This window comes from Chenopodium quinoa, unplaced genomic scaffold, assembly GCF_001683475.1.
Source record: "Chenopodium quinoa cultivar QQ74 unplaced genomic scaffold, ASM168347v1, whole genome shotgun sequence".
Lineage (NCBI taxonomy): Eukaryota > Viridiplantae > Streptophyta > Magnoliopsida > Caryophyllales > Amaranthaceae > Chenopodium > Chenopodium quinoa.
In genome coordinates, this window is record NW_018742204.1 from 20,325,731 (window position 1) to 20,349,717 (window position 23,987).

At 33.5% G+C, this 23,987-nt stretch overlaps 2 protein-coding genes across 2 annotated transcripts; both read right to left on the reverse strand.

Annotated features, from left to right (window-relative positions):
• Nucleotides 1-6,901: 6,901 nt before the first annotated feature.
• Nucleotides 6,902-11,784, reverse strand: LOC110722334 (malate dehydrogenase, glyoxysomal-like). Its single transcript, XM_021901613.1, has 9 exons — nucleotides 11,492-11,784; nucleotides 11,186-11,404; nucleotides 10,014-10,328; nucleotides 8,953-9,042; nucleotides 8,789-8,872; nucleotides 7,897-7,932; nucleotides 7,620-7,709; nucleotides 7,405-7,499; nucleotides 6,902-7,279 (listed from the first exon to the last, which is right to left on the reverse strand). The coding sequence occupies exons 1-9, from the start codon at nucleotides 11,561-11,563 to the stop codon at nucleotides 7,207-7,209; spliced, it is 1,074 nt and encodes a 357-aa protein (XP_021757305.1). The 5' UTR covers nucleotides 11,564-11,784; the 3' UTR covers nucleotides 6,902-7,206.
• A 2,850-nt stretch (nucleotides 11,785-14,634) lies between these two features.
• Nucleotides 14,635-17,762, reverse strand: LOC110722342. Its single transcript, XM_021901619.1, has 2 exons — nucleotides 17,610-17,762; nucleotides 14,635-16,253 (listed from the first exon to the last, which is right to left on the reverse strand). Exon 2 carries the CDS (start codon nucleotides 16,149-16,151, stop codon nucleotides 15,045-15,047), a length of 1,107 nt encoding a protein of 368 aa, XP_021757311.1. The 5' UTR covers nucleotides 16,152-16,253; nucleotides 17,610-17,762; the 3' UTR covers nucleotides 14,635-15,044.
• Nucleotides 17,763-23,987: the final 6,225 nt, after the last annotated feature.

Below are 23,987 nucleotides of genomic sequence, written 5' to 3' on the forward strand. Positions count from 1 at the left end.
ATATAATAATAATATATATAAAAGAGAGTTTTTTCTCGAGTTTTTAGAGCATCAAGTAGGATTATAAATTTTAAACTCGCCATGTGGCATTATAAATTTTAGTTATACCCAATTAAATAAGAGATTTTAGAGTTTAAATTAAATAAATATATATAAAATATTATCTTTTGACGTTAAGACTTTTATCTAAATATATAACAATATATATAACGAATATATCAAATAAATACATAAAATATTTGTTTTAAAAAAAACAAACAAATTGTGCAAACAAACAAATTGTGCAACGCACAAGATTCATGGGATCGTGGTCGCGATGTCTGTGTTGATTTGACAGGGTCTTCTCCTTTGACACAGTCAGGGCTATCTGACTTCATTCCTGGGCAGGTTGTGGCTGATGCAGCTCATCGGAAGCGGGTTAAGTATGAAGCTCGATGTCAGGCGATTGGATATGGTTTCATTCCCTTCTCCTTTTCTTCGCTTGGGGAATTAGAGAAAGAGGCTGTTGCGTTACTGAAGCGGATTCAGAGGTTCTCGACGACGCAAGACATTGGGGCTCGTGCTGCAGCTCATATCTTCACTAGGGTAGGATTTGCAATAGCTAGAGGAGTGGGGGCCCAGATTGTATCTCGGCTTCCCACTAATTTATTGTAGGTTGTATGACTTTTGTTTTTGAGATGATAATAATAATAATAATAATAATAATAATAATAACTAATAACGAGCTAAGTAAGTTTTATTTATGTTTGGGCCTAGTACATGTCTTAAGCCTAATACACCTCAAATCACACAATTACCCCTCCACAATCCAGCCCATCATTCTTAGGCCCTGTTCTTTTGAGCTTCTGAGCAGAGCAGAGAAGATTTCAGCAGAGCAAAGCAAAGCAGATCAGAGCAGAGCAGGTTTCAGCAGAGCAGAGCAGAGCAGAGCAGATTTCAGCCGAGCCGAGCAGAGCAAATTCTACTACTGCTGCTGCTACTGCTGCTGCTGCTGCTGCTGCTGCTACTGCTACTACTACTACTACTACTACTGCTACTGCTACTACTACTACTACTACTACTACTACTACTACTACTACTATAATTATTATAATCATTAAATTTTTAAAGTTAAATTATTATTATTATATTAATTATAATTATCATATAATTATTATTATTATTAAAAATTAATAATTAGTATTATCTTTAAATATTAGTTATTATCTTAATATTAATTGCTATTATAAAAATCAAATATTATTATTATAATTAATATTAGTAGTTATAAGTATTATTATTACTATTAGTATAATTACTATTGTTATTACTATTATTATTATTATTATTTAATATTAATTATTATTGTTATTATTATTATTATTATTGTTATTAATAATTATTAATAATTTAATAATATTATTATTATTATTAAATATCAATAATTAATTATTTTTATTATTATTATTAAGTATTAATTATTATTATAATTAAATATTAATTATTTATTATTATTATTATAAAATATTAATTATTATTAAATATTAATTATTTATTATTATTATTAAATATTAATTATTATTATAATAATTTAATATTAAGTATTAATTTTAAGTAGAGCATAGCAGAGCAGATTTCAGCAAAGCAGAGCAGAGCAGAGCAAAGCAGCTCTAAAGAATGGGGCCTTAATCATCCATTAATCACCAAAATTCACAGATTTACCCCTAATCTATTCAAGAAAGTACATTTATAAATACCAGCCAATGATTAATGATGGGTAACCTTTTCTAATCTCCCATTTCTTCTATACTCTATATCTAGAAAGGGGCGATTTCGGGTTAAACTCCCGGGACAACTTATTCTCTCTGTCTTGCAGGCAGATAGAGCTCTTAGACTCCCTTTCAAGACGGAACTCAAGTAAATTTGGACGACATTGGACATCTTGGTACCTAAAATATCCTTACACGCTAGGAGAAATTTGTTTCCAGAAACAATTATTAAGTACCCATATATCCACAAGATCACAAGGTTGTACATCGCTGTGTGGATTTAAACTTAAATTTTATTTGACGGGAATTGAGGTTAAACCAAGAAATTTTCAACTCAGTCTAGTTTTAACCTATTTCTAGATTTATTCCATTTTTAAATGGAATAATTTTAGTGGACGGAGGGGAAGGGGCAGAAACAGAGGGGGAATGGGAGGAAACGAAGGGGGAATGGGGAGAAAACGGCGGGGGAAGGAAGGAACCCTGCTGAAAACGGCAGGATCGAATCTGCCACCTACTTGTTAGGGTTAGGGTTAGGGTTTTTTGTATAAAAAAAATTAATTAATTAATTAATTAATTTTTTTTTTCAAATTTGGACCGATCACGTGCAGAAACATGTTTGGTAAGTTGCTATATCAAGTTAGGTGGCCGATAGGGTGCAATGGAAGCAAATTAGGTATAAAATTGGGATTAATAAAAAATAAACGAAAGTTGAAATTAATTATGGCCCGGAGCAAAGTTGGGATTGATCCTACTAATTGATCCTTTAATAATAGGTTTTGCTTGCTTTTTTTTTTATATATATATATATATATATATATATATATATATATATAAAACACAATAAAATTGGTATTCTAATTAGTACTCCCTCTGTGTTTAAATAATGCTACTGTGTTTCATTTGCGGCCGATTGACCATGTTTAAATAAATAAAACTTTTCCTTTTTTTAGTGTAACTCTCTATATTTTTTTAATAATATTCTTTCTACTTTATTTTTAATAATATTCTACTACACAATAACTAATGGTCATCATAAAAAACCCCACTATTTATTACTACCTCCGTTTTTTTAACTTGACATCTTTCTATTATCACGCTTGCCGACGCATGTTTTTAACACTAAATATCTCAAATTATCAATGTCGTAAAATTATAAAAAAGGGGATATTAATAAAATATATATCAAGACGATTCAAACAAGATCTCACATGACTATATTTTATCGTATCTATAAATCACAAAAGGGAGTCAAAATGTAGTGTGTGAATACTGAATAGTGTAAAAATCAAAAGGTGTCAACTAAAAAACCGGAGGTAGTATTTTAATTTCAACCATTCGTGAAAGTTAAAACACTTCATTTATTTATACACAAAAGGAGTATATTTTTTTTTATATATATAATAATCTATTACACGGCGTATAATTTAAGAGTTTTATTTTTCAACGGTCAACCACAAAACTCCAAACCTCCAATTAATTAATAACTGTCTATTATATAAAGAGGATTCATACCTTTGTATTACTTACATTTTTTAATAAATCAAAATATTCAAAAATTCATCGCAATGAGTAAATATCCTGTGTAATAACACTAGTACGTTCTAGTTAAGCATAATACAAAATCCAATCTATATAACTAATACTAAAGTAGCAACCGTCGAAGTCATTTTTTTAAAAAATTGTACACGTGGCGCTATTTCATGAAAAGATTTCCCTTTCAGAAGCTATTTTTTTTAAAAAACAAAATATTAATTAAGTTTAAATAGGTAATAGCTACTCCGTATTATTTAGGTAATTGATTTATATAATACATACCTATTATTTTGGTAATTTATGTAGATATTAGGTTCTTGGAGTCATTATAATAGTTGTTAGCATAGTTGAGGTCAATTTAAGTGAACTTATGAACATTTTGAACTAAAAAAAAAATGAAAACAAAATTTAGAAAAATCGAAAGATAAATTACTGTGAAATCTGTGCATCGCACGGGTGCTAACCTAGTGATTAATACTTCCTCTGTCCCCTTTTGATAGTCCCTTATGGACAAATTTTAGTCCCAAAATGTTCACCCCATTTGTTTTTTCTAACAACCATTAATATTAATTTTTTACCAAAATTCCCTCCAATTTGCAACAATATTTGTGCAAATTTAACTTTCCCATGTAAATTTTGTTTTCCCAAATACTTTTATTACTTTCTTTTTCTACTTTTTTGCATACCCAATGTCAATTTACTTTTTAAATGTATTTTAACTATTCTTATTTGTGTTTATTAATTCCCGTAAAAAATGCGCATAAGGGATTATCAAAAGGGAACGAAGGGAGTAAAATATATCCAATTTATTTAGGTTGAATAAACAGTATAAAAATATAAATCATTGTAAAATATCATAATCAAAATAAACCCGAATCTACATGGATTAAATCCCTATACCCCGTCTGATTTTTGCACACCTTTACCTACAAGTACAATGTCTATGACACATTAGAAAATCCTATGGAGGATAAACGAGATAGGGAGTACATTACACGGGTAAGATTCATCCAGAGCAAATATAGCAAAATCTGGTTCACTACAAATCAGCTACTATTCCTGTTCTTTCGTAGAATTAATTGCCCCCTTTAAAAAAAATAAAAAATAAAAAAAATGGTAGGTAGATTAGATTCCAGGAGTATATCGTAAATTAGGACAGTATTGAGAATGATCCGTACAATCTAGTCAAACTCATTACCACTCACTCTCTTTCTTGGGACTCCCGCGAATCTGGAATTTTCAGTCTTCTACTTTACTATTTGCACTCGGTTTTCCACTTTATTTACTGATATACCCCTTGCTGAAGTCACTCAAGTACTCCCTCCCTTTCAGTTTCAGGTGGGCCTACTTCTACTATCTAATTCTTGATTATCTGTACTTGTTTCTTTTCTTCATTCACTGCTTTCCACGTGTCTGCTCTCATTATCATTAAACCATCTTTTCTTTTTCTTTTTTTTATTAAAAAAACAAAAACTTTTTTTAGATTTTATTTATGTGAAATGAGATCATGGTATGTTATGATCTCATTTTAACATAAATGAATGAGGTATTATTAACATGGTGCATGTGATGTTGCATGTCCATAGATTCTCGGGCCCACTTAGTTTAATCTAAATCCAATGGGCCTTCATTTCGGGCCGCTTTAGTCCACTTTTTGGAAAATTGAAAATTTTGGTTTGTTTCCTAAAATATAAGAGATTTTTGTCATTTGACAACCATCATGCTATTAAAAGAATACTTTGTGTATTAATTTGAAATAAAATAAAGCTATTGTGTTTACAAAATACATTACTCTTTCCTTTTTTTTTTTTTTTTAAATGGCAAGAAATTATATGCTCGTCAATGCACATTTTGTAACTCAAATATTTTAAAGATATAATTTAAAAGCGTATTTCAGACATATTTAACAAGATCCAACACGAGTTTATTTTTCCGACGTATAGCTCCCAAAAGAAGATCAAATGAATGTGTATGAATAATGTAAGTTTTCATACATTGCGTCATTGCAATTAAAAAACGGAGGAAGTATAATACATATAGATAAATTATTTTTTCATTTTTTACTTGTATTGCTTCGTATCATGTGGTCCTTATGTATAGGATCAAAATTACGGTTTTTGCCCATATACTGTATTATGTAACAATAGCACAAGATATTTTTGAATTTTTAGCTTGAAGTTATTAACAGTGCTTGGATAGATTTTTCTGTAAAGTAAATTATTTTGCATCTTCTACATAACTGCACTGTCTCATCACTTTCAATATATTCTCCGTCAATTTACTGTAATGATTAAAGAATCTTAAAAAAAGAAGTGATAAACCACCTAATACTCAAATTTCCTAAATTGAAACCTTGTAATCAAATTACTAGAGGCTTGTTCATTACAGATTAGGGTCTGTTCTTTTTGACTGGACTCAGCTGAACTGAACTGAACTGAACTGAATATTTTATAAGAGAAGGAAATTAGGAGCTGAACTGAACTGAACTGAACTAAACTAAACTGAACTGAGCTGAACATTTCAAGAGAACAGACCCTTAATTTCAGTTTTGTTCAGCTTTAATCAGTTCAGTTCAATTCAACTCCAATCAATTCAATATAATTCAATTCGATTTAACTCCAATCAATTCAGTTCAATTCAACTCCAATCAGTTCAGTTCAGTTCAGCTCCTAATTTCCTTCTCTCATAAAATATTCATTTCAGCTCAGTTCAGTTCAATTCAGCTCTAATCAGTTCAGTTCAATTTAGCTTAATAAATGTGAACATACTCTAACTCATAAACGAACTCGATCAAAATCCAGCTAAAAGTAATGAATAACCTTCTGATCAAACTAATCTATAAATGAACTTGTTTAAATACGGATAAAAGTTTACATATAATCATTGTCAAAAGGTTTCGCCCGGTGACCGGTTTTTTGGGCTCCGGTCAGTACGGTTGCCAAAAAAAAAACACTACCTTTCCGCCAAAGAAGGAAGGAGGTGGGTCGTCTATGAGGGGGATGTGGCGGGTCGCTGGTTAGGGTAGTGGTGGTGGTGGTTGTCGCCGGTCAATGTGGTGGTGGTGTTAGTCGTTAATTGGGTTGGTGATGTCAAGGTATTAGTGATTGGTGGCAAGAGGGAAGATAGTGGTGAAGTACTAAGGGTATGGTTGTTTATTCACACTTAATGTTGGCGGTTTTGATCATTTTGATGGCAGTATTTAACACCCCTATTAAAAAAGTAGTAATCCCGTTATAATCAACACTTGTACAACGATGCTCTCTTAACAATCCATACCAAGTTACCAACCATAATACCATATCTTCTTCTCCATACAAAAGAGGAATATGCCACAACAATAAGAATATTGACATGAATAATCCCAAAAGATTAATACCTTTAGATTATTCAACAATAACCCATATTCTAGAAAAATCTAATAATAGTTGTAAAAAAAAAGTTAGTTTTTCTTTCTTAGTTTCTCTTTGAAAGCAGTCACAAGGAAATAAGTATGCTGTACCAAATATATAGATGAAAAAAATATATTTTTTTGACAGGCAAAGAATAGGATAGATTTGAGATTATTCAGGTCAACTTTTTGCTAATTAACAAGCTAAAGAGTAGAGAATACAAGAGGAAGATTTGAGATGGACTTCACAGCCACATTTATTTTCAGATTTCTGATAGCTCACTTAACAACAGGATTTACGTCATTTTCTGTACACTATGAGCTACAAAGTCTTATACAGTAGATGAAAGATTACAAGAAAGGAGGTAAGAAACCCTAACACAAGTAAAATATGGATCTAGTATTTCGATGTAAAAGAGAAAAGAAACTATCATTCTCCTGAATGTCTAACGATCATATCAGATTATATGACAATTTTTCAAATACATTTGACAAACAAGAGAATCACCAGCTATAAGTTTGCCCGTATTATGAGTTTCAATTCCTCGTGAAGGACACACCCTTGTCAATGCTCACTGCCAGCTCTTTTTTCGCCTTTTCCAAACCAGCCCTATTACATACAATCATGAAAGTTATATTCAGAAAGAAATTTCATAGAAAGATCACAAAACACTAGTACTATATACTTATATTGTCTCAATTCAGCTTCAAATGGTAACCTATAAGTTCATGTACCTTTCATATTCATTTAGAGGGCCAAGTGGGAAAATCTCCTCGGCTCCGCTGCGACCAAGCCTTACTTTTGTTGCAAAGAATGGCAATTCAGTCACCTACAAGTAAGAAATAAATCTTTGTTCTCCCATCAGATGAAATAAGTAGAATTGAAAAGTAGCAGCACATGTTTATATAAAGTAATAAAGTGTGTACGTGCAAGAGAGAATTTAACATGCCTGAGATTCCACAAAAGAGCATTCAATAACACCAGCATCTCCTCTCAAACCTCTAAGGCAGGCATCGGCAAATTTAACAGCAGCATAGGCCTGCAGTTTGAAGAATATACTTCTATCAGTCTTGATTTCATTATAAAAAGAGCAGCCGGGGGCTGGGTGATAATAATCGATCAAAATCCAAAAATCATTAAATACTTAAGTTAGAAAAATACAATAATCACCTACCCCTCCCTTTGTTAAAGTATACATGAAAATCAAATTGAAAATTACTACCTACCATTGAAAGGGTTGCAGATCCAGCCCCAGCTTTTGCCTGCCAAAATAGAAAAATATTCAGAGCCAAAAAATGATCAAGCCCATTGATACTTTAACAGCAAATTCATTCTCAGTTCAAATAGGCCAAATAAAATGAATTCTAAAATCCTATCTTAATCTGGCAACAAATGAAGGCTCCAAGGAAAAACATACAAAGTGGGAGCAAAGGCATAATTTTCATATCCTTCCACTTGCTTATCTATTCACAGCCTAAACTCGCACTAACCAAGTACGGCGTAAATTTTGAAAAACACTAAGCAAGATAAATATTCTGTGTTTTGGAAACGCTAATTAAGACATTAAGACTTCTGCATAGAAGAATGCACCTGTATATCATCAAGTAAATAGAATGGGTCTACAGAAAATAACGTAGGCATCAAAGTAAGTCAGCCACATATAAAATACTACCTCCGTTTCATATTATTTGCAACGATTTGACATACAATGGAGAGGAAAAAATGTCTAATCGTTGCAAATAATATAAACGGCGGTAGTACTAAAATTTCAAACGAAGAGAAATATTGATCAATTGGCCATATCCTCACTTAGAACAATTGAAGGAAAAGACTTTAATTAAAAAGGTGTTGAGAATGATGCATTAACTTTACAGAGTAAAGCAGTGAAAAGGCAAATGATTTCATATATTGTCAGAATCTTGGGTAATTGTTTGAAAAGGAAAAGTTGTTAAGCTCGTGCCATATAAGAACAATCTAAATTGAGGAAAGACCATCTACTTGCTAAAAAAATAAAGATCAAAAGCTTGACAAGCAAACAAGAATATCAGGATTTAGGGACAAGCAAATATTGTTATCAGTCAAATTAAAAATAAATTCTGGGTTGAATAAAAAAACAACCTCAACAACTTCTGTTCCACCATTTTGGATGCGGTCTGTCAGGTAATTGATTTCTTCAGGAGTAAAACTGCATGGAGGCTTAACCTGCATCGAAGAAGAAACTGTAACATTGCACCATTCAGTAAATTAGAATTTCAAAACAGATACACATTCACGTTACAGACCTGGGATAAGAGTGGAAGGATTGTAACACCAGCATGGCCTCCAACCACGGGAACATCTACCTCTCTAGGATCAAGTCCCAAAACTTCTGCCTGTAGAAATATAAATACAAATTCATGGGAGGAGAAAAGTCAGAAACTATAACAGACCACATATAAGATTTGAATTTCATGTTATGATGTATGAGGCCCACCAAGGAGCTCATGCCATAACAGTAAATGCAGTCTTTTACTTTGCAGAGCATGGTGGATTAGAAGAGAGGAACCACAAGTCAAGCATAAATAAGTTGTTGTTACCCCATTGCAGGGAAATGGATTCGTTAACCTCAAATAAAAGATTAAAAAATTTGGTCCAGATGAAAACTTTATGTCACCAGGGATAGTATGCATTGGAAGGAAATAGAGAGAGGTTTTACTGCACTAACAGGGGACCAATTCAGGGATATCATTGCAGCTAGAGTCAGAATTTATGGGGGCACATGTTATGAAGAAGTAATGGTGCTACCACGCTAGTGTTTCATATGCAGTTAGCATAGTTAGGGATGTTGCCACAAAAATTCATATTGGGAGCAGGTAATCTGAATAACTGAATATTCATCCATGGGTTTGTTGATTGGTGACAGTAAACCAATTACTAATTGATTTGTATCAGTAGCTTTCCTTAGGTGGGAAAGAAAGGTACCTCATGTGGAGGCTCATTCTAGCTTTCCTTGGAGAAGAAAACGTAAGGATTATGGACAGAGGACACAACCAAAAACCTCATTTATCTTGTAAGGGGCTAAATGCGATATCACTAATCCACGTTACTGTCATTTGATTTATTGCAAATAAAAAATTCAATGACATAGCCTATTTAAAGTGCAAAGATAAATCGAGTGATCAAGTTTGAGCATGACTTAATTCAAGGATGAGAAAATCAGGATATCATAACAATATTTCATGAAATAGTCACACCCAAAAGCAAACAGCATATAACTTGGATTATATGTTGGAAAGCAAAAAATGAAGACAGAAGTATCTAAAAGTATACTGTATACAAGGAAACAATGAATAATAAGACATACCACAAAAGTGTTGGCCCTGACAACGTCAAGCATTGTGACACCAAGCAAGCGCTTTGGATCGTATATACCGGCCTTCTTGAAAACCTCAGCGGCAATTGGAACTGTAGAATTCACAGGATTACTGATCAAGTTGACAATTGCTCTAGGACAGGATCTAGCAATTCCTTCACAGATTGTCTTAACAATTCCAGCATTGATTTTGAATAAATCATCCCTTGTCATCCCTGGTTTTCTTGGAACCCCAGCTGGAATAATGACAAGGTCCATGCCTGTTAAGGCCTCATCCAATTTGTCTTTCCCCACAAAACCACGCACCTACCAAGTGAAACATGGTAATCAGTTCCAAGAAAATCCGAGCAAGAACCAGTAGAATTGAGGGAAGATGAGCAAGAGTGGGAGGGAAAAAAATTCAAAAAATTTCTTTCCAAGGAATTTTTAACTTATGCGAGTTCTAAATTCATTACATTACATGTCAATTATCTGTAATCTTAACCGACCAAATGAGTAAGAAAATCCTATTCTTCCCCGCTACTGCCATTGCTCCACAACCAATAGCTTATAGTTGGGGTTAACAGTTTGTCAAAGCATTCATCTAACAATAGCAACTCTCAAGTTACATGCAGTTAGATCATTTGATCAACAACTTCACTTTAAGATCATTATACATCAATTATCAAAAACCCAAAAATCCTAACTCCATCATAAACCTACAACTGTGTGCAAGATTCCCTTCTTAAAACACCCACCTTGGTCGCCACATTTTCAATATAGTTACCATCACAAAAGACAATACCCAAACTAATTAAGCCATAAGATTCAATCTTAACTCCGAGCCCCAAGATTCCTTCCCATGTCTACTCCCAACTCCAATCAACCCAATATCAAAATCAAACTGATGATCTTTTCAAATCTACCAATTTTAAAGCATAAATATCTCACTGCATCATTACTACCAACATTAGTGTAACAACAAAATTCTCCTAAGAGCTCTTAAACATCGATCAATGACTTAAATCTTCAATCAAACAAAGAAAATTCAAGCAAAAACAATAACTACAGAAATCAACAACACCTCAATTCTAGCTCAAACAGTCCTAATTACTCAATCCAACAAAAATTTACCAAAAATCAATCAAATTAGCAATAAAAACTAAAATCAGGAGCATACATACCACAGCACCAGTATCCATATGACTGATATCAGCGGTAACACCAAGAGTATTAACGACATCATATAAATGAAGAACAGAAACAAGAGGGTTCATCTTCATCAACATAGAAAGAGGTTGACCAATTCCACCAGCTGCACCAAGAATTGCCACCTTAAATCCAGGTGCTGCTCCTTTTGCCCTGCAATTCATCTTCCCAATGCTCGAATTTCCCTCCATCATCTACCCAACATTCAAAATTCTCTCAAAATCATCGAAATTGAAATTTACAGGAGAAAAAATTAGAGAAAAAAAATATAAAAAAATTACCTGGAAATTTGGGGGATGAAGATGAGCTGCGATTCTGGCAATCCGCTGATTTGCTTCTGATGTGCTCTGCATTTTGGAATTTTGGGGAATTTAGAGATTTGTTGAAGATGAAATTAGGGATTTGAGAGAGGGAAATTGGGGAATTGTGATGAAATTAGAAATTTAAGGAAGGAGGGGCCCTTTTCCTTATCCTGCTAAATAAAACTTCCAAATTGGTTTTGGCCTTCCGTTTAATCTATGGTTGTTAGTTTGTGTTTTTCTGGATTGGTTTTTGATCTGTCGAAATGTGGAATAAATATAAATTTTATCAGTATTGGATTGATAGGAACTTAGGAAGGTTTGTGTTGGAATGTGTATATTTATGATACATATGGTTGTACCTTACTCGTGTTATGCGGATAAAATAAATAGTGTTAGTACTCGTTAATTCTTTGTGTAAGTCGTGACTCATGATTTTGTGAGTGAAGCAAGATGAGAGTTGATGTTGCTTAAAGTCTTAAACTATCTTAGAATTAAACTACTGAATTATTGAATAACAAGACACATTGGTAGTCTAGGGAGTAAGGATTGAAGTCATTGAACTATAGTAAGAAAGCACCAAATCTTAGTTGAACATGTCAATAGCAATTGTTGTGCTATTGTTTTATGATCATAATGTTAGTATTTTTGTCGTTATTATAGTTAGAACCTTCAAATACTCAATATATAACAAGTATTAAAATGTACAAATCTATATTTATTTTAAGTTAGACATTCTAAGGGTTTTTTTTTTTTTTTCTTGTCTTTTTCTTTTGAGATGACTTTTTTATTAAGGGTTTTTTTTTTCTTTTTCTTTTGAGATGATTTTTTTTTTTTTTTTTTTTTGACGGGTTCTGTTGAGATGATTTTGATAACATAGATGTTAAATTTGTTTACCTTGGGCCATTGTTTTTAATTGGGCTTGAAGACTGTGGTGGGCTCTTATGTTTTCATACTTTATACTTACAAAACTACAAGCAAACAATGTACAGGTAATAGTTATGTTGATCCATTATTAATTTCAAATACATTTCCTCCATTTTGTAGTTGTAATAGTTGTAACATATCTATTGTGTATATTATTCGCACATATATGATATATTTTACTTTAATTGCATTTTATGATTTGTTATTGTACTTGGTGAAAAAATAGTCATATGTGATCTTATTAAGTCCATCTAAATATTAATTGTGTTAAAATTTTACTTTATAATTATTACAAAATACATTATTAAAAATATCAACGGTTGAAGTAATGCATTAACAAATGTTAAAAAAAAAATGTCGCAATATTATTAAAAAAAAAAAAAATTGTTACGTAGAGGTTTTTTTTGTAAAATCTGATATTGGCTTCAAGCATTTGAGATATATATATTGGTTGTGTAGTGGTTTTTATAATTAGTATTTAATAGTGGACAATGGTTAGAGCAACTCCAATGGTTGGGAAAAGGGTTGCAAATATTAAAAATTTTAAGCTAGTAGCTACACCATTGTTGCACATCTTGATGATTAGTTTTGGCAAGCAAATTAGCTTTGTAGAGCTAATTAGCTTGGCAAATATTTATTAGATAAAAAAATATTATTAATTTAAAGATAAATTAATTTGCAACTAGCTTAACCATTGGAGCAATAATTAGCTTGAATTGTTGTAGCTTAAGAAGATGATGTGGCATGCCAAGCTATTAAATAAATTAGCCAACAATTGTAGTTGCTCTTATAAGCATTTGATACACGTAGTACTTACATTACCTTAGGAATACAATGATTTGTTCCCTTCGTGATTCCAAACAATCAACACGTTAATTACAAATTTTAGGTGATAAGCCGGTAGTTTTTAGAGGATTGCATGGCTTGACAAACTTATTACACACCCATATCTTTAAACATTTCGCTGTAATACAACACATTCATACGGTCACAGAATTTAGGGCTATGAAAGTCTAACTGGCTAATACAAGAGGGGGGGTGAATTGTATTTGAGGTGAAATCTAAAAACTTTTGCGGAATTTAACTAAATGAAATAATGACGAGAGAAGATATAGGCTTTTCTAAATTTCCACTATGTAATCAAACTCTTTACAAGTGAAGATTCAAACCCGTTAACAAGTTCCACAAACTAGGAACTTGTTCCCAACTCTCACAGAAGCCTTCAGCAACGAAGCTTCCTTGACCTCACTTTACAAACTCACAATCCCAACCCCTAAGTACTTGAATACAATATGTGATTACAAATACCTATTGCACTCAAGAATATAAGAAGGATAATAACTCTCTTTATGTTATTAGAAGGCTACTGGAATTTTTATGCTCAAGAGTTATATCTTTCTGAGATAGTTTGCATGAGTATTTATAGAGAAGGCTTAGTCATTAACCTCCACTATAATCACGTCCACATGCCAACAACCCACTAACAACTTGTGGAGTTATCTTGACAGATGGTAATCATGAAGAGGTTTCCTAGCCTTATCTAATTAGTCCACTATCTTAAACAACTTGATAATCATTAGCCGTATAAAGATTTTCACACAGAAAAACCGCTTGCTATCCTTATCAAATATTTGTTTAAAAAGATTATCAAAAGTTTGTTTAAAAAGATTTTATTTGAAAAGATAAATTTATTATTTATTAAAACAACTAGATAATTATCTTCGATAATTATCTTTATTAAAACTTTTACAAATTATCTTTTCTTTAAGAAATTATCTTTTAAAACTAACTTTTATTCCAGTAGTCTTTTTAACATAAGTCATTGAGTTCCTTTCCGACTTTATAATATTGAGTGCTCACAATTAAAACTAGAACGTGAGATTTGCACGAGGCTTTTTAGAGAATGCTACTCCGCATCCAAGTTCCTACTCCGGAACGAACTTTGCTTGAATCCTTTATTCACCAAAGACTCAAAACATTCATTAGTCGAGTTTGTCAATTTGTCCATCAAAACCAAAAGGCTCAACAAATTCCCCCTTTTTGATGATGACAAACATTGACAAACTTAGGTAAATAAAATCATCCAGGCATGCAACAAAAATTTAAAGTAAGGCATGAAAACAAAAAAAAAACAATTAAAGAACTTAGAAAAAAGTTTTTTTTTTTTTTTTTTTTTTTTTTTTTTTTAAAAAAAAAAAACTGAGCAAAAGAAAAATTAACAAAGACTTTAAAAACTGAACTTAGCAAAAGTTTGTACCTTCGATGTGTGAGTTCCTTGGTAAACACTTTAGCCGCCATGAAGTTTGTCTTTTCCCCCTTTTGGCATTATCAAAAGATTGAAAAAAAACATTTTGCTATACTCCCACTAGACTACGTAGGGAATAGTGAGCTCAAATAATGCAAGGCAAAAATAAGTTAGGTACCAAATTATCAGCAAACACACACAATCATATGAAAAATACGAGCCAAGTTCCGATTTAGGAAATAGAAGAGGAACATAGAGAATGTAGCAAAGGATAAAGGCGTACAAACCAAAGTTCAGAGAGATTAAACAAAACCAAAATAAAATTGTTCAACATATGAAATTAGAATAAGTGCAATCAAGGATTTAAGAGGCTGCATTGGTAGGATCAAGGGTTGGATTTGTGGGATCAATAGAGTCTTCCTCGACTTCCTCAAAGGCTACTTTGTTGATAGTTTCCAAGATCTCCTTGTTGCCTTCACTAAACTTGCCTTCAGCCTGTGCAAGCTTTGCCTCCACGCCTGCAAATCCGGTTGCTTGAGATTCTGCCAGAGCCTGCACCTGGCCTTTAAGAGAAAGCAATTCCGAGGCCATTTCCTCCAGTTTCTTGCTCACCAGAGTAGTCAACTTCTCCATATCTGCTTTAACCTGTTGAAAATCATAAACAAACACACGAGTTCCAGAGAAAGCAGCAAAGCCAGTAGGCTGAAATGGAGGAGGAGAAGGTGAATGAGGAGGCTGCCTAGTAGATGAGACAGGAATAGAAGAGGGTTCAATGGCAAAGGGGACTTGGGTAGGTTTGAAGGTGGGATCAGATTTGTCTGAGGAGCTGATGGTTTCTACAGTCACAGGGTGTGTAGTAGAAAGGGCAGGCTTGACCACATTCCTCTTACTTCTTCTAAGGCCCCCTGTAAACACAGGAATGACAGGTGGTCCAGCTGTGCTCTCAGAGTCTGTGGTATGTTCCCCCTCACTTTGATCAGTTCCCTGCCCCTCATGTGAGTCAGATTTTCGAGCTTCCCCCTCAGAAACTTCCTTATGTTCCCCCTCAGAATCTTCCTGTTTTTCTCCTTGCACATCTCCCTCAAGTATTTTTTCTTTGTTTTTCTCTCCGTTAGAACTTTTTTCTTCTTCCTTATCTCCCTCAGAATCACTGGAGGTGGTAGCACCCTCACTAGCAACCTCACTACCCTGGTCACTGCCCTCCTCATCACTTGCGTCACATTCTTCCTCAGCTTCTTTCCCTTTCCCTTTCTTTTTCTCCCCTCCTTTCCGAGGCACAAAACATACTTTGCCATTTGTAAGCCTAAGACTCAGTCTAAGTAATGATTGTTCAGAGAGGATATTATCGGGTTTGAGATATGTTGGGGATTCACATTCAACATCAATACCAAAAGATTTGACCAACACAGTAAGGAAAGAGCCATATGGAATTGTGGTCTTTTGAGCATAAAAATTCAAGTGTTCAATCATTAGAGCAGGGAAATTAATCTGTATTTTGCATGCAAGACAGAATATGAGGGAGGCATCCAAGAGTGATACGGTACTCCGTTTTTGTAAACGGGGTACTATACCCTTCCAGGTGAAGGTAAACAGTAGCTTATGAAGGGGTGTTAGGGCATGATGGTGAGTAGTTTTCACTTTCGGATTTCCTCCAATAAATTGAAGGATTTTGCATTCATCATTATGGCCAATATTTACAGATTGTTTGTGCTTTAAATAAGAACAATAGCCTTTAACAGGAACTTGAAATAGATTTCCAAGATAATTGGCATCAATCGAAATTGGAATATCATTAACTACGGCCGAGCACACACCATTATCACATTGAAAGGTATTTTTGAACTCATAAATAAGTTTAGGATAAACAGGGTAATGAGAACAATTCTGGAACAAGTGAGTCCATTTTTGATAATCAATTAAAGAAGTAAATTCAGTGAACTTACTCGCCACACACCAATCATAGTTGATGTGATATCCGAGAGTGTAATTCCATGATGGGAATTTGGTGGTTGCGCGCCGTTTCCTGTCGCCGCCCTTCACAACCTTAGCCTTCCTCTTTGGCTGAGCAGATGGATGCACCATCGCAATTGGCACCGGTTGTGGAGACCCCGTGTTTGAGGAGGGTTTGGATGGTGGTGATCGGGTTTTTGGGGTGGTGTTTCGGTTGGTTTTCATGGTGTTGAAGGTAAAATGAAGGGAAGGAGAAGATGAATAGTGTGAATAGGAAGGAGAGAGAGTGAGGCTGGTTATGGGAGTTTATGGGGAGTTTAATTGATTTGATAGGTGAAGGTGGAGTGAAAAGAAGAAGAAGAGTTTAATTGGGAGGAGTGAGAAAGAAAAATGACGGTTTAAAAGGTGAGGTAGTGGAGTAGTTTTAGAGGTAGTAGGATTTAATTTGGTGAAATAATTGCACTCATCTAATTCAATGTTGATAAAATAAAATCGTAAGTTAAGGAGTTGATATACATGCTTCTTATCTTACGTAACAAATAAAAGCAGAACTGAACAAAGGAAAATAAGGAGGAAAAAAAAGATAAAAATATGAATAAAAGATAAGAATAAAAGATAAAAAAAATAAGGAAGGCAAAAAAGATAATAATAGGAAGGAAAACAAATTAACAATATAAAAAAATGGTAAGTGCAAATGGATTGTAAATTATGATGATAATTTACGTGATCATAATACAGAGAATAAAGAATGATGAAAAGGGAACTTGAAACAACATGGCTCAATATTTTTAACATATTAAAAGTATGTATAAGTGACTTTTCAATACTTCACAAATCTTTTCCCTGGGTAATTTCAGCTGTGTTATGCACACAAGATTGAGCATAGCATTGTTAGTTACATCCGATTTTACCTTAGGGGTTCCAAACAAAAATCACTTTAGCCGTAGCATCCCCAATTCCACACGCATCTTTTCAAACTTGTCTCTGCTTAAAGGCTTAGTTAATATATCAGCAATTTGACATTCAGTAGAAATAAAATCTAGCCTAATTAAGCCCTTTTTCAAGAAAGTCATAAACATATCAAAAGTTTCATCTTTACTATGTAAGAATATGACCCATGTAAATCTAGAATAATCATCCACAAGAACTAAGACATATATTTTTCCACTTCTACTTTGAATTCTAACGGGGCCACACAAATCCATATGAATGAGTTCCAATGGTTTTGTGGTGCTTACCATTTTCTTTGATTTAAATGATGATCGAACATGCTTTCCTTTGATGCAAGCTTCACAAATTTTGTCATTTAGGAATTTGATAGAAGGTAATCCGATTACCAAGTCCTTTGACCTTAATTTGTCAAGCAATGAAAGACTAACATGTCCAAAACGTCTATGCCATAGAAGTGGATCATCCTCAATAACACTTAAACAGGATAGATTGTATTTTGGAACTTTGTTAAGATCCACGGTATACGTGTTCCCTTTACGAGTTCCTTCCAAAACGATTTTTCCAGTGTTATTGTTGATGATTTTGCATTTTTCAGAAGAAAAGCTTACAGAGTTTCCTTTATCACAAAGCTGAGATATACTGAGTAGATTATGCTTCAAACCCTCGAAAAAATACATTGTCAATTGCATGGGAACTTGACCTTCCTACTTTGCCAACAGCAACAATGTTGCCTTTCTTATTGTCTCCAAAGGTCACTGTTCCCCCTGTATAGGCCGTCAGTGAGAGAAATCTGGATTCATCTCCTGTCATGTGCTTAGAACAACCGCTATCGAGGTACCACTGGTTGTTCCCCCTCACTGCGACCTGCAAAAGAAATTAAGGGTTAGTAGCAGGAACCCTTTCATTCATGGGTTCCTGTGTTGACACATTTAAATCAGATTTCTTCTGCCAAACATAGTTCACATTCTTATTGTACAGATTTGCTTTCTTAGTACATTCTTCACTGCGATGTTCCTTTTTACCACAAAAAGAACAAACGGTCTCACTAGGTAAGTTCACATATTTCTTTTTCTTTCCAGTGGACTTCTTCTTATGAACATAGCCTAGACCTTCTGTTCTTTTTGTCTGAGCTTCCTTTACCCACTTGGGAACACCCGTGCTTGCTGTATTTTTACTTTTTCTTGCAATTTCTAGGTCCTTTTCTAGTTTCTCATTTTTATCATTGGTTTCCTTTATCTCTTTCTTAACATGCTCTAGTTCATTATTAAACATGATTAAAGGAACTTCAGTAGACCTGCAAGAATCAATGTTAGTACACAACATTTTATATTGAGTCAATTCAATATTCAGCATGATATTCTCACTCTTGACTCTTTCAAGGGATTCTTTTAGCATAATATTTTTATCTAACAATTCAAAGAATCTGCCTTGAACATCATTTCTTAAGCTATTCAGATACTTAACATGATCTCTACAAATTCCAGTTGCCTTTTCGGCTTGCCTTAGTTTTGCACATAATTCTTTATATTCATCTAAGGTTTCTAACAATAAAGAGATTAATTTATCCTTTGAGAGAGATTTCAAATAACTAGGTTGAATGACTACCTCATCATCATGCTTTGCCATTAGACAGAGATTGGCTACTTCATCGTCTGTGTGTTCCTGTTCCTCTTCTTCGGAACTTGATTCTCCCCACGTGGAAATCATTGCTTTCCTGAAATTTGTTTTAGAAAAGTTAGGCTTGGAATTTCTGCTTTGATCAGCTTCTTTTCCCTTGCCTTTCTCAGATTCCCATAATGGACACTCTTTGATGAAGTGGTTGGTGCTTCCACATTTGTGACAAGAAGACTTGGCTTTGGGTTCCTGATTTCTTTTACTGTATCCTTTCTTCTTGTCTAAAAACTTGTTGTTACGGTAGAATTTTTTCAGCCTTCTCACCAACATTGCAGCTTCTTCTTCATCGATGTCAGACTTCTCTTCGGATTCTTCATTAGCTCTTAATGCTAGCCCTTGACTTTTGACAGTCTCCTGAGTCCGATTGTTCGACTGGATCTCGTGAGTAATGAGGGAACCCGCAAGCTGTTCCAGATTGAACTTGGTGAAGTCTTTTGATTCCTGCACCGCTGCAACCTTTGCTCTCCATCTGTCATTGTCTGGAAGACTTCTTAAGACTTTTCTGACCTGCTCATCTATAGGAATTATCTTACCAAGACACGTTAGTTCGTTAGTAATACTTTTAAATCGAGTAAACATGTCTTTAATGGATTCTTTGTTTCCCATTTCAAAGCGCTCATACTGAGATAAAAGAATATCTATTTTGGAACGTTTAACATCTGACGTTCCTTCATGTGTAACTTCCAGAAGATCCCAAATTTCCTTTGCGGATTTGCACCCTTTGACACGAGTATGTTCATCGGGTCCAAGTCCCCAAATTAGAAACTTTTTGGCAGTAGCATTCATTTCTAATTTTTCGAAATCAGTTTTTTCATATTCATCCATAGGTTTAGGGATTACCTCATTGTTAGCATTCGTTTTCGTAATTTCGTAATCTCCTACTTGTATAATCCGCCATACCTGATAATTCTCTGCTTGGATGAAGATTTCCATCTTATCCTTCCAATAAGGATAATATTTGCCGTTGAAGTATGGAGGCCTTTGAATGGATGTACTCCCGAATTCCTTTTCCTCTGTGTAAGCCATTTTCCAGGAACTTACTCAACAGGGTTGCCTGCGTGTTCTGAGTTCCTGCTCTGATACCAACTGAAAGTCTAACTGGCTAATACAAGAGGGGGGGTGAATTGTATTTGAGGTGAAATCTAAAAACTTTTGCGGAATTTAACTAAATGAAATAATGACGAGAGAAGATATAGGCTTTTCTAAATTTCCACTATGTAATCAAACTCTTTACAAGTGAAGATTCAAACCCGTTAACAAGTTCCACAAACTAGGAACTTGTTCCCAACTCTCACAGAAGCCTTCAGCAACGAAGCTTCCTTGACCTCACTTTACAAACTCACAATCCCAACCCCTAAGTACTTGAATACAATATGTGATTACAAATACCTATTGCACTCAAGAATATAAGAAGGATAATAACTCTCTTTATGTTATTAGAAGGCTACTGGAATTTTTATGCTCAAGAGTTATATCTTTCTGAGATAGTTTGCATGAGTATTTATAGAGAAGGCTTAGTCATTAACCTCCACTATAATCACGTCCACATGCCAACAACCCACTAACAACTTGTGGAGTTATCTTGACAGATGGTAATCATGAAGAGGTTTCCTAGCCTTATCTAATTAGTCCACTATCTTAAACAACTTGATAATCATTAGCCGTATAAAGATTTTCACACAGAAAAACCGCTTGCTATCCTTATCAAATATTTGTTTAAAAAGATTATCAAAAGTTTGTTTAAAAAGATTTTATTTGAAAAGATAAATTTATTATTTATTAAAACAACTAGATAATTATCTTCGATAATTATCTTTATTAAAACTTTTACAAATTATCTTTTCTTTAAGAAATTATCTTTTAAAACTAACTTTTATTCCAGTAGTCTTTTTAACATAAGTCATTGAGTTCCTTTCCGACTTTATAATATTGAGTGCTCACAATTAAAACTAGAACGTGAGATTTGCACGAGGCTTTTTAGAGAATGCTACTCCGCATCCAAGTTCCTACTCCGGAACGAACTTTGCTTGAATCCTTTATTCACCAAAGACTCAAAACATTCATTAGTCGAGTTTGTCAATTTGTCCATCAAAACCAAAAGGCTCAACAGGCTAGCATAGTAGTAATTGAAGATTCCATGGCTCAACAAAATTTTTTTTAAAAAAAGTCATGCATAGTTAGTGCACCGTGCGCAAGTAACGTTGCCCTCATGTAGTTTGTTGTTGGCATCACAAGGAGCAGCTGCATTAATCATTTATAAGAACAAGTAAGAAACACATTCCATATTATACGTTATCCTACTTGCTCGAGAATTCGAGATCGACTTCCGCCTCCTCCTTGTTTTTTACTATTCTCTCTCCTCCTTCCTTCCACGCAATTTTCACCATTTATGCTAAGGTTTTTTGGATTTTCTATTTGCCTCTTTTTTATTTTTGTTTGGTTCTGAAAACTAGGAAGAATTTGCTTAAAAAAGATCTATCCTTAGCACTTTTTGGATGCATTCAAAAAAATCTAATTGAAAAAATAAATATCACTAGAAAAATAATTTAGTTTTGTGGACTTGTAAAATTGTAATATAGTTCTTATCAGAAGTAAACAACTAATCAACTACTATGTATGTATCAGCCAAACAATGAAACATGCATATAAGCACTTTTTCTCACTTATCCTTTAATATATAGCCACATAAATAAGATTGTATGACACCATCATAATTTATTCTTTAGATTCAATTTATTTTACGGAGTATAAGATAAATTTATCAGCCTAATAAGACCCTATAGTATACAAGATTTGAAGTTATAGCAATGGTGCATCTTATATAGGGTATGCAATTGTTTTTAGTCTTTGTACATATGTCATATAATTTATTTTTTTTAAAGTGCACATGAATACATTTATAAATAATACCAAAAACTTGGGTGTGAATATGATATACCTAGGTGGGATGTAATAAACAAATTTTGATAATGGAAGGATGTAATGGAGAAGTAGTTTAGTTGTAGAGGTGATCATTGAGCGGGCCGGGCCGGGCATAAGCTAAAAAAGTATGCCCACTTCTCGGGCCAGGTCAGGCGCCCAAAATGGTCGTGCTATGCGGGCCGCTTCTCGAGCCGGGCTAAAAAAACTCAACTTTATATGCATAAAAGTGTATTCCCAAACCCGCCCAAGAAATTAATTTTTCGGGCCGGAAAAATCTGTCCAAAACTCGCCCAAAATCGGGTCGGGCCAACGGGCAGGGCTAACCTTGATCACATCTAAAGTTGTAGAGATGAAGCTAAAATTATATCACACCCGGGGTAAATATATACAAGAACTAGACTTTTTACTTTTGTATAATTTTTGATATGAAATACAATATAAAAGAACATTCATAATATACTTTTTTCGTATTTGGAGGAAAAGTAAAATAGTTACACACACGTGTCTATAAACGTCACTTATTCCCTCAATGCAATTAACATAATTTTATTTCTTAACTGATTTACGCATAAATCTCCTGATTCATGACAGGTTGACGACATGGACTCGAGCCCTAATGTATCTTTACCCCTGTATGACCGAAAAAGATACAAAAAGTGTATGAAATATGAACATCCACGAGCTAAGAAGATTTTGACCTAATCCTGGAAAGCGAATCTTTATCTTTAGGGTATGATGATTCAATAATCCTTAAAACTAATTTATTGCACCTTATCAATAATGCATTATAGTATACTTAGTATATTCTACTCATATAGTAAGAAAGTAATTAAATCTTTCTAATTTATTATATATATGAAACCTTTCTTCCTATTTTTCTTACGGCATAAAATGGTTGCTAAATGTGTCAACAAAATATTTTGTAAATAGTCCATCTAGACATTCACTAATTAAATGAGTTGTATTGAAACTAGAGATAAGAGGTTTAGGTGGGTGAAAGATCAACCTCAACTCTTATGATATAATTAGAATATTTTGTCGTCTTAAATTATATTTCCTCTATATAAAATATATATGGATGGAGTTTAAACTCTTGATAATTCCTTGTGGACTAACTACATAACCCTTCAAAATGTAAGATGCGAGTTTAAAATTTTTAAGTAATCCCTAATGGACTAGCTGTATAACCCTTCAAAATATATAAAATATATATGGATGGAGTTTAAACTCCTGATAATTCCTTGTGGACTAACTACATAACCCTTCAAAATGTAAGGTGTGAGTTTAAAATTTTTAAGTAATCCCTTATGGACTAGCTGTATAACCCTTCAAAATATAAGGTTCACCAATAAATCAACTACTATGATATACAGAATACAACATATTTTAATCATATAATGATTTAGGGTCTGTTTATATTTACTTATTTTCAGTTCAGTTTAGTTCAATCCAGTTCAGCTCCAATCAGTTCAGTTCAGTTCAGTTCAGCTCTTAATTTCCCTCTCTCATAAAATATTCATTCCAGCTTAGTTCAGTTCAGTTCAGTTCAGTTCAGTAAATATGAACAGACCCTTACATATAATTATTATTTATAAAAATATTACTGAGTAATAAGGGTTTACATCTGCTCATTAGTATTTTCGACATTAAGTAGAATGTTTAAAACCCTAGGAGACAACGATTGGTTATAAATAGTTTTCTCAAATTCAATTCAGGTGTCATACATATAAGATCTGTCAACTTATTAAGATATAGTACTGACATAACTACGGTTCAAAATCGACAAAAATCTCATATAAAGACAATCGT

What these genes read in the sequence shown, in the direction of transcription:
- LOC110722334 (XM_021901613.1), bottom strand. Translation starts at nt 11,563, where the DNA reads ATGCAGAGCACATCAGAAGCAAATCAGCGGATTGCCAGAATCGCAGCT. An exon ending in GTGGAACAGAAGTTGTTGAG is followed by an intron (nt 7,933 to 8,788) that starts GTTGTTTTTTTA and finishes CTATTTTGGCAG; the next exon opens with GCAAAAGCTGGGGCTGGATC. An exon ending in CCTCTAAATGAATATGAAAG is followed by an intron (nt 7,280 to 7,404) that starts GTACATGAACTT and finishes TGTATGTAATAG; the next exon opens with GGCTGGTTTGGAAAAGGCGA.
- LOC110722342 (XM_021901619.1), bottom strand. Translation starts at nt 16,151, where the DNA reads ATGATTGAACACTTGAATTTTTATGCTCAAAAGACCACAATTCCATAT.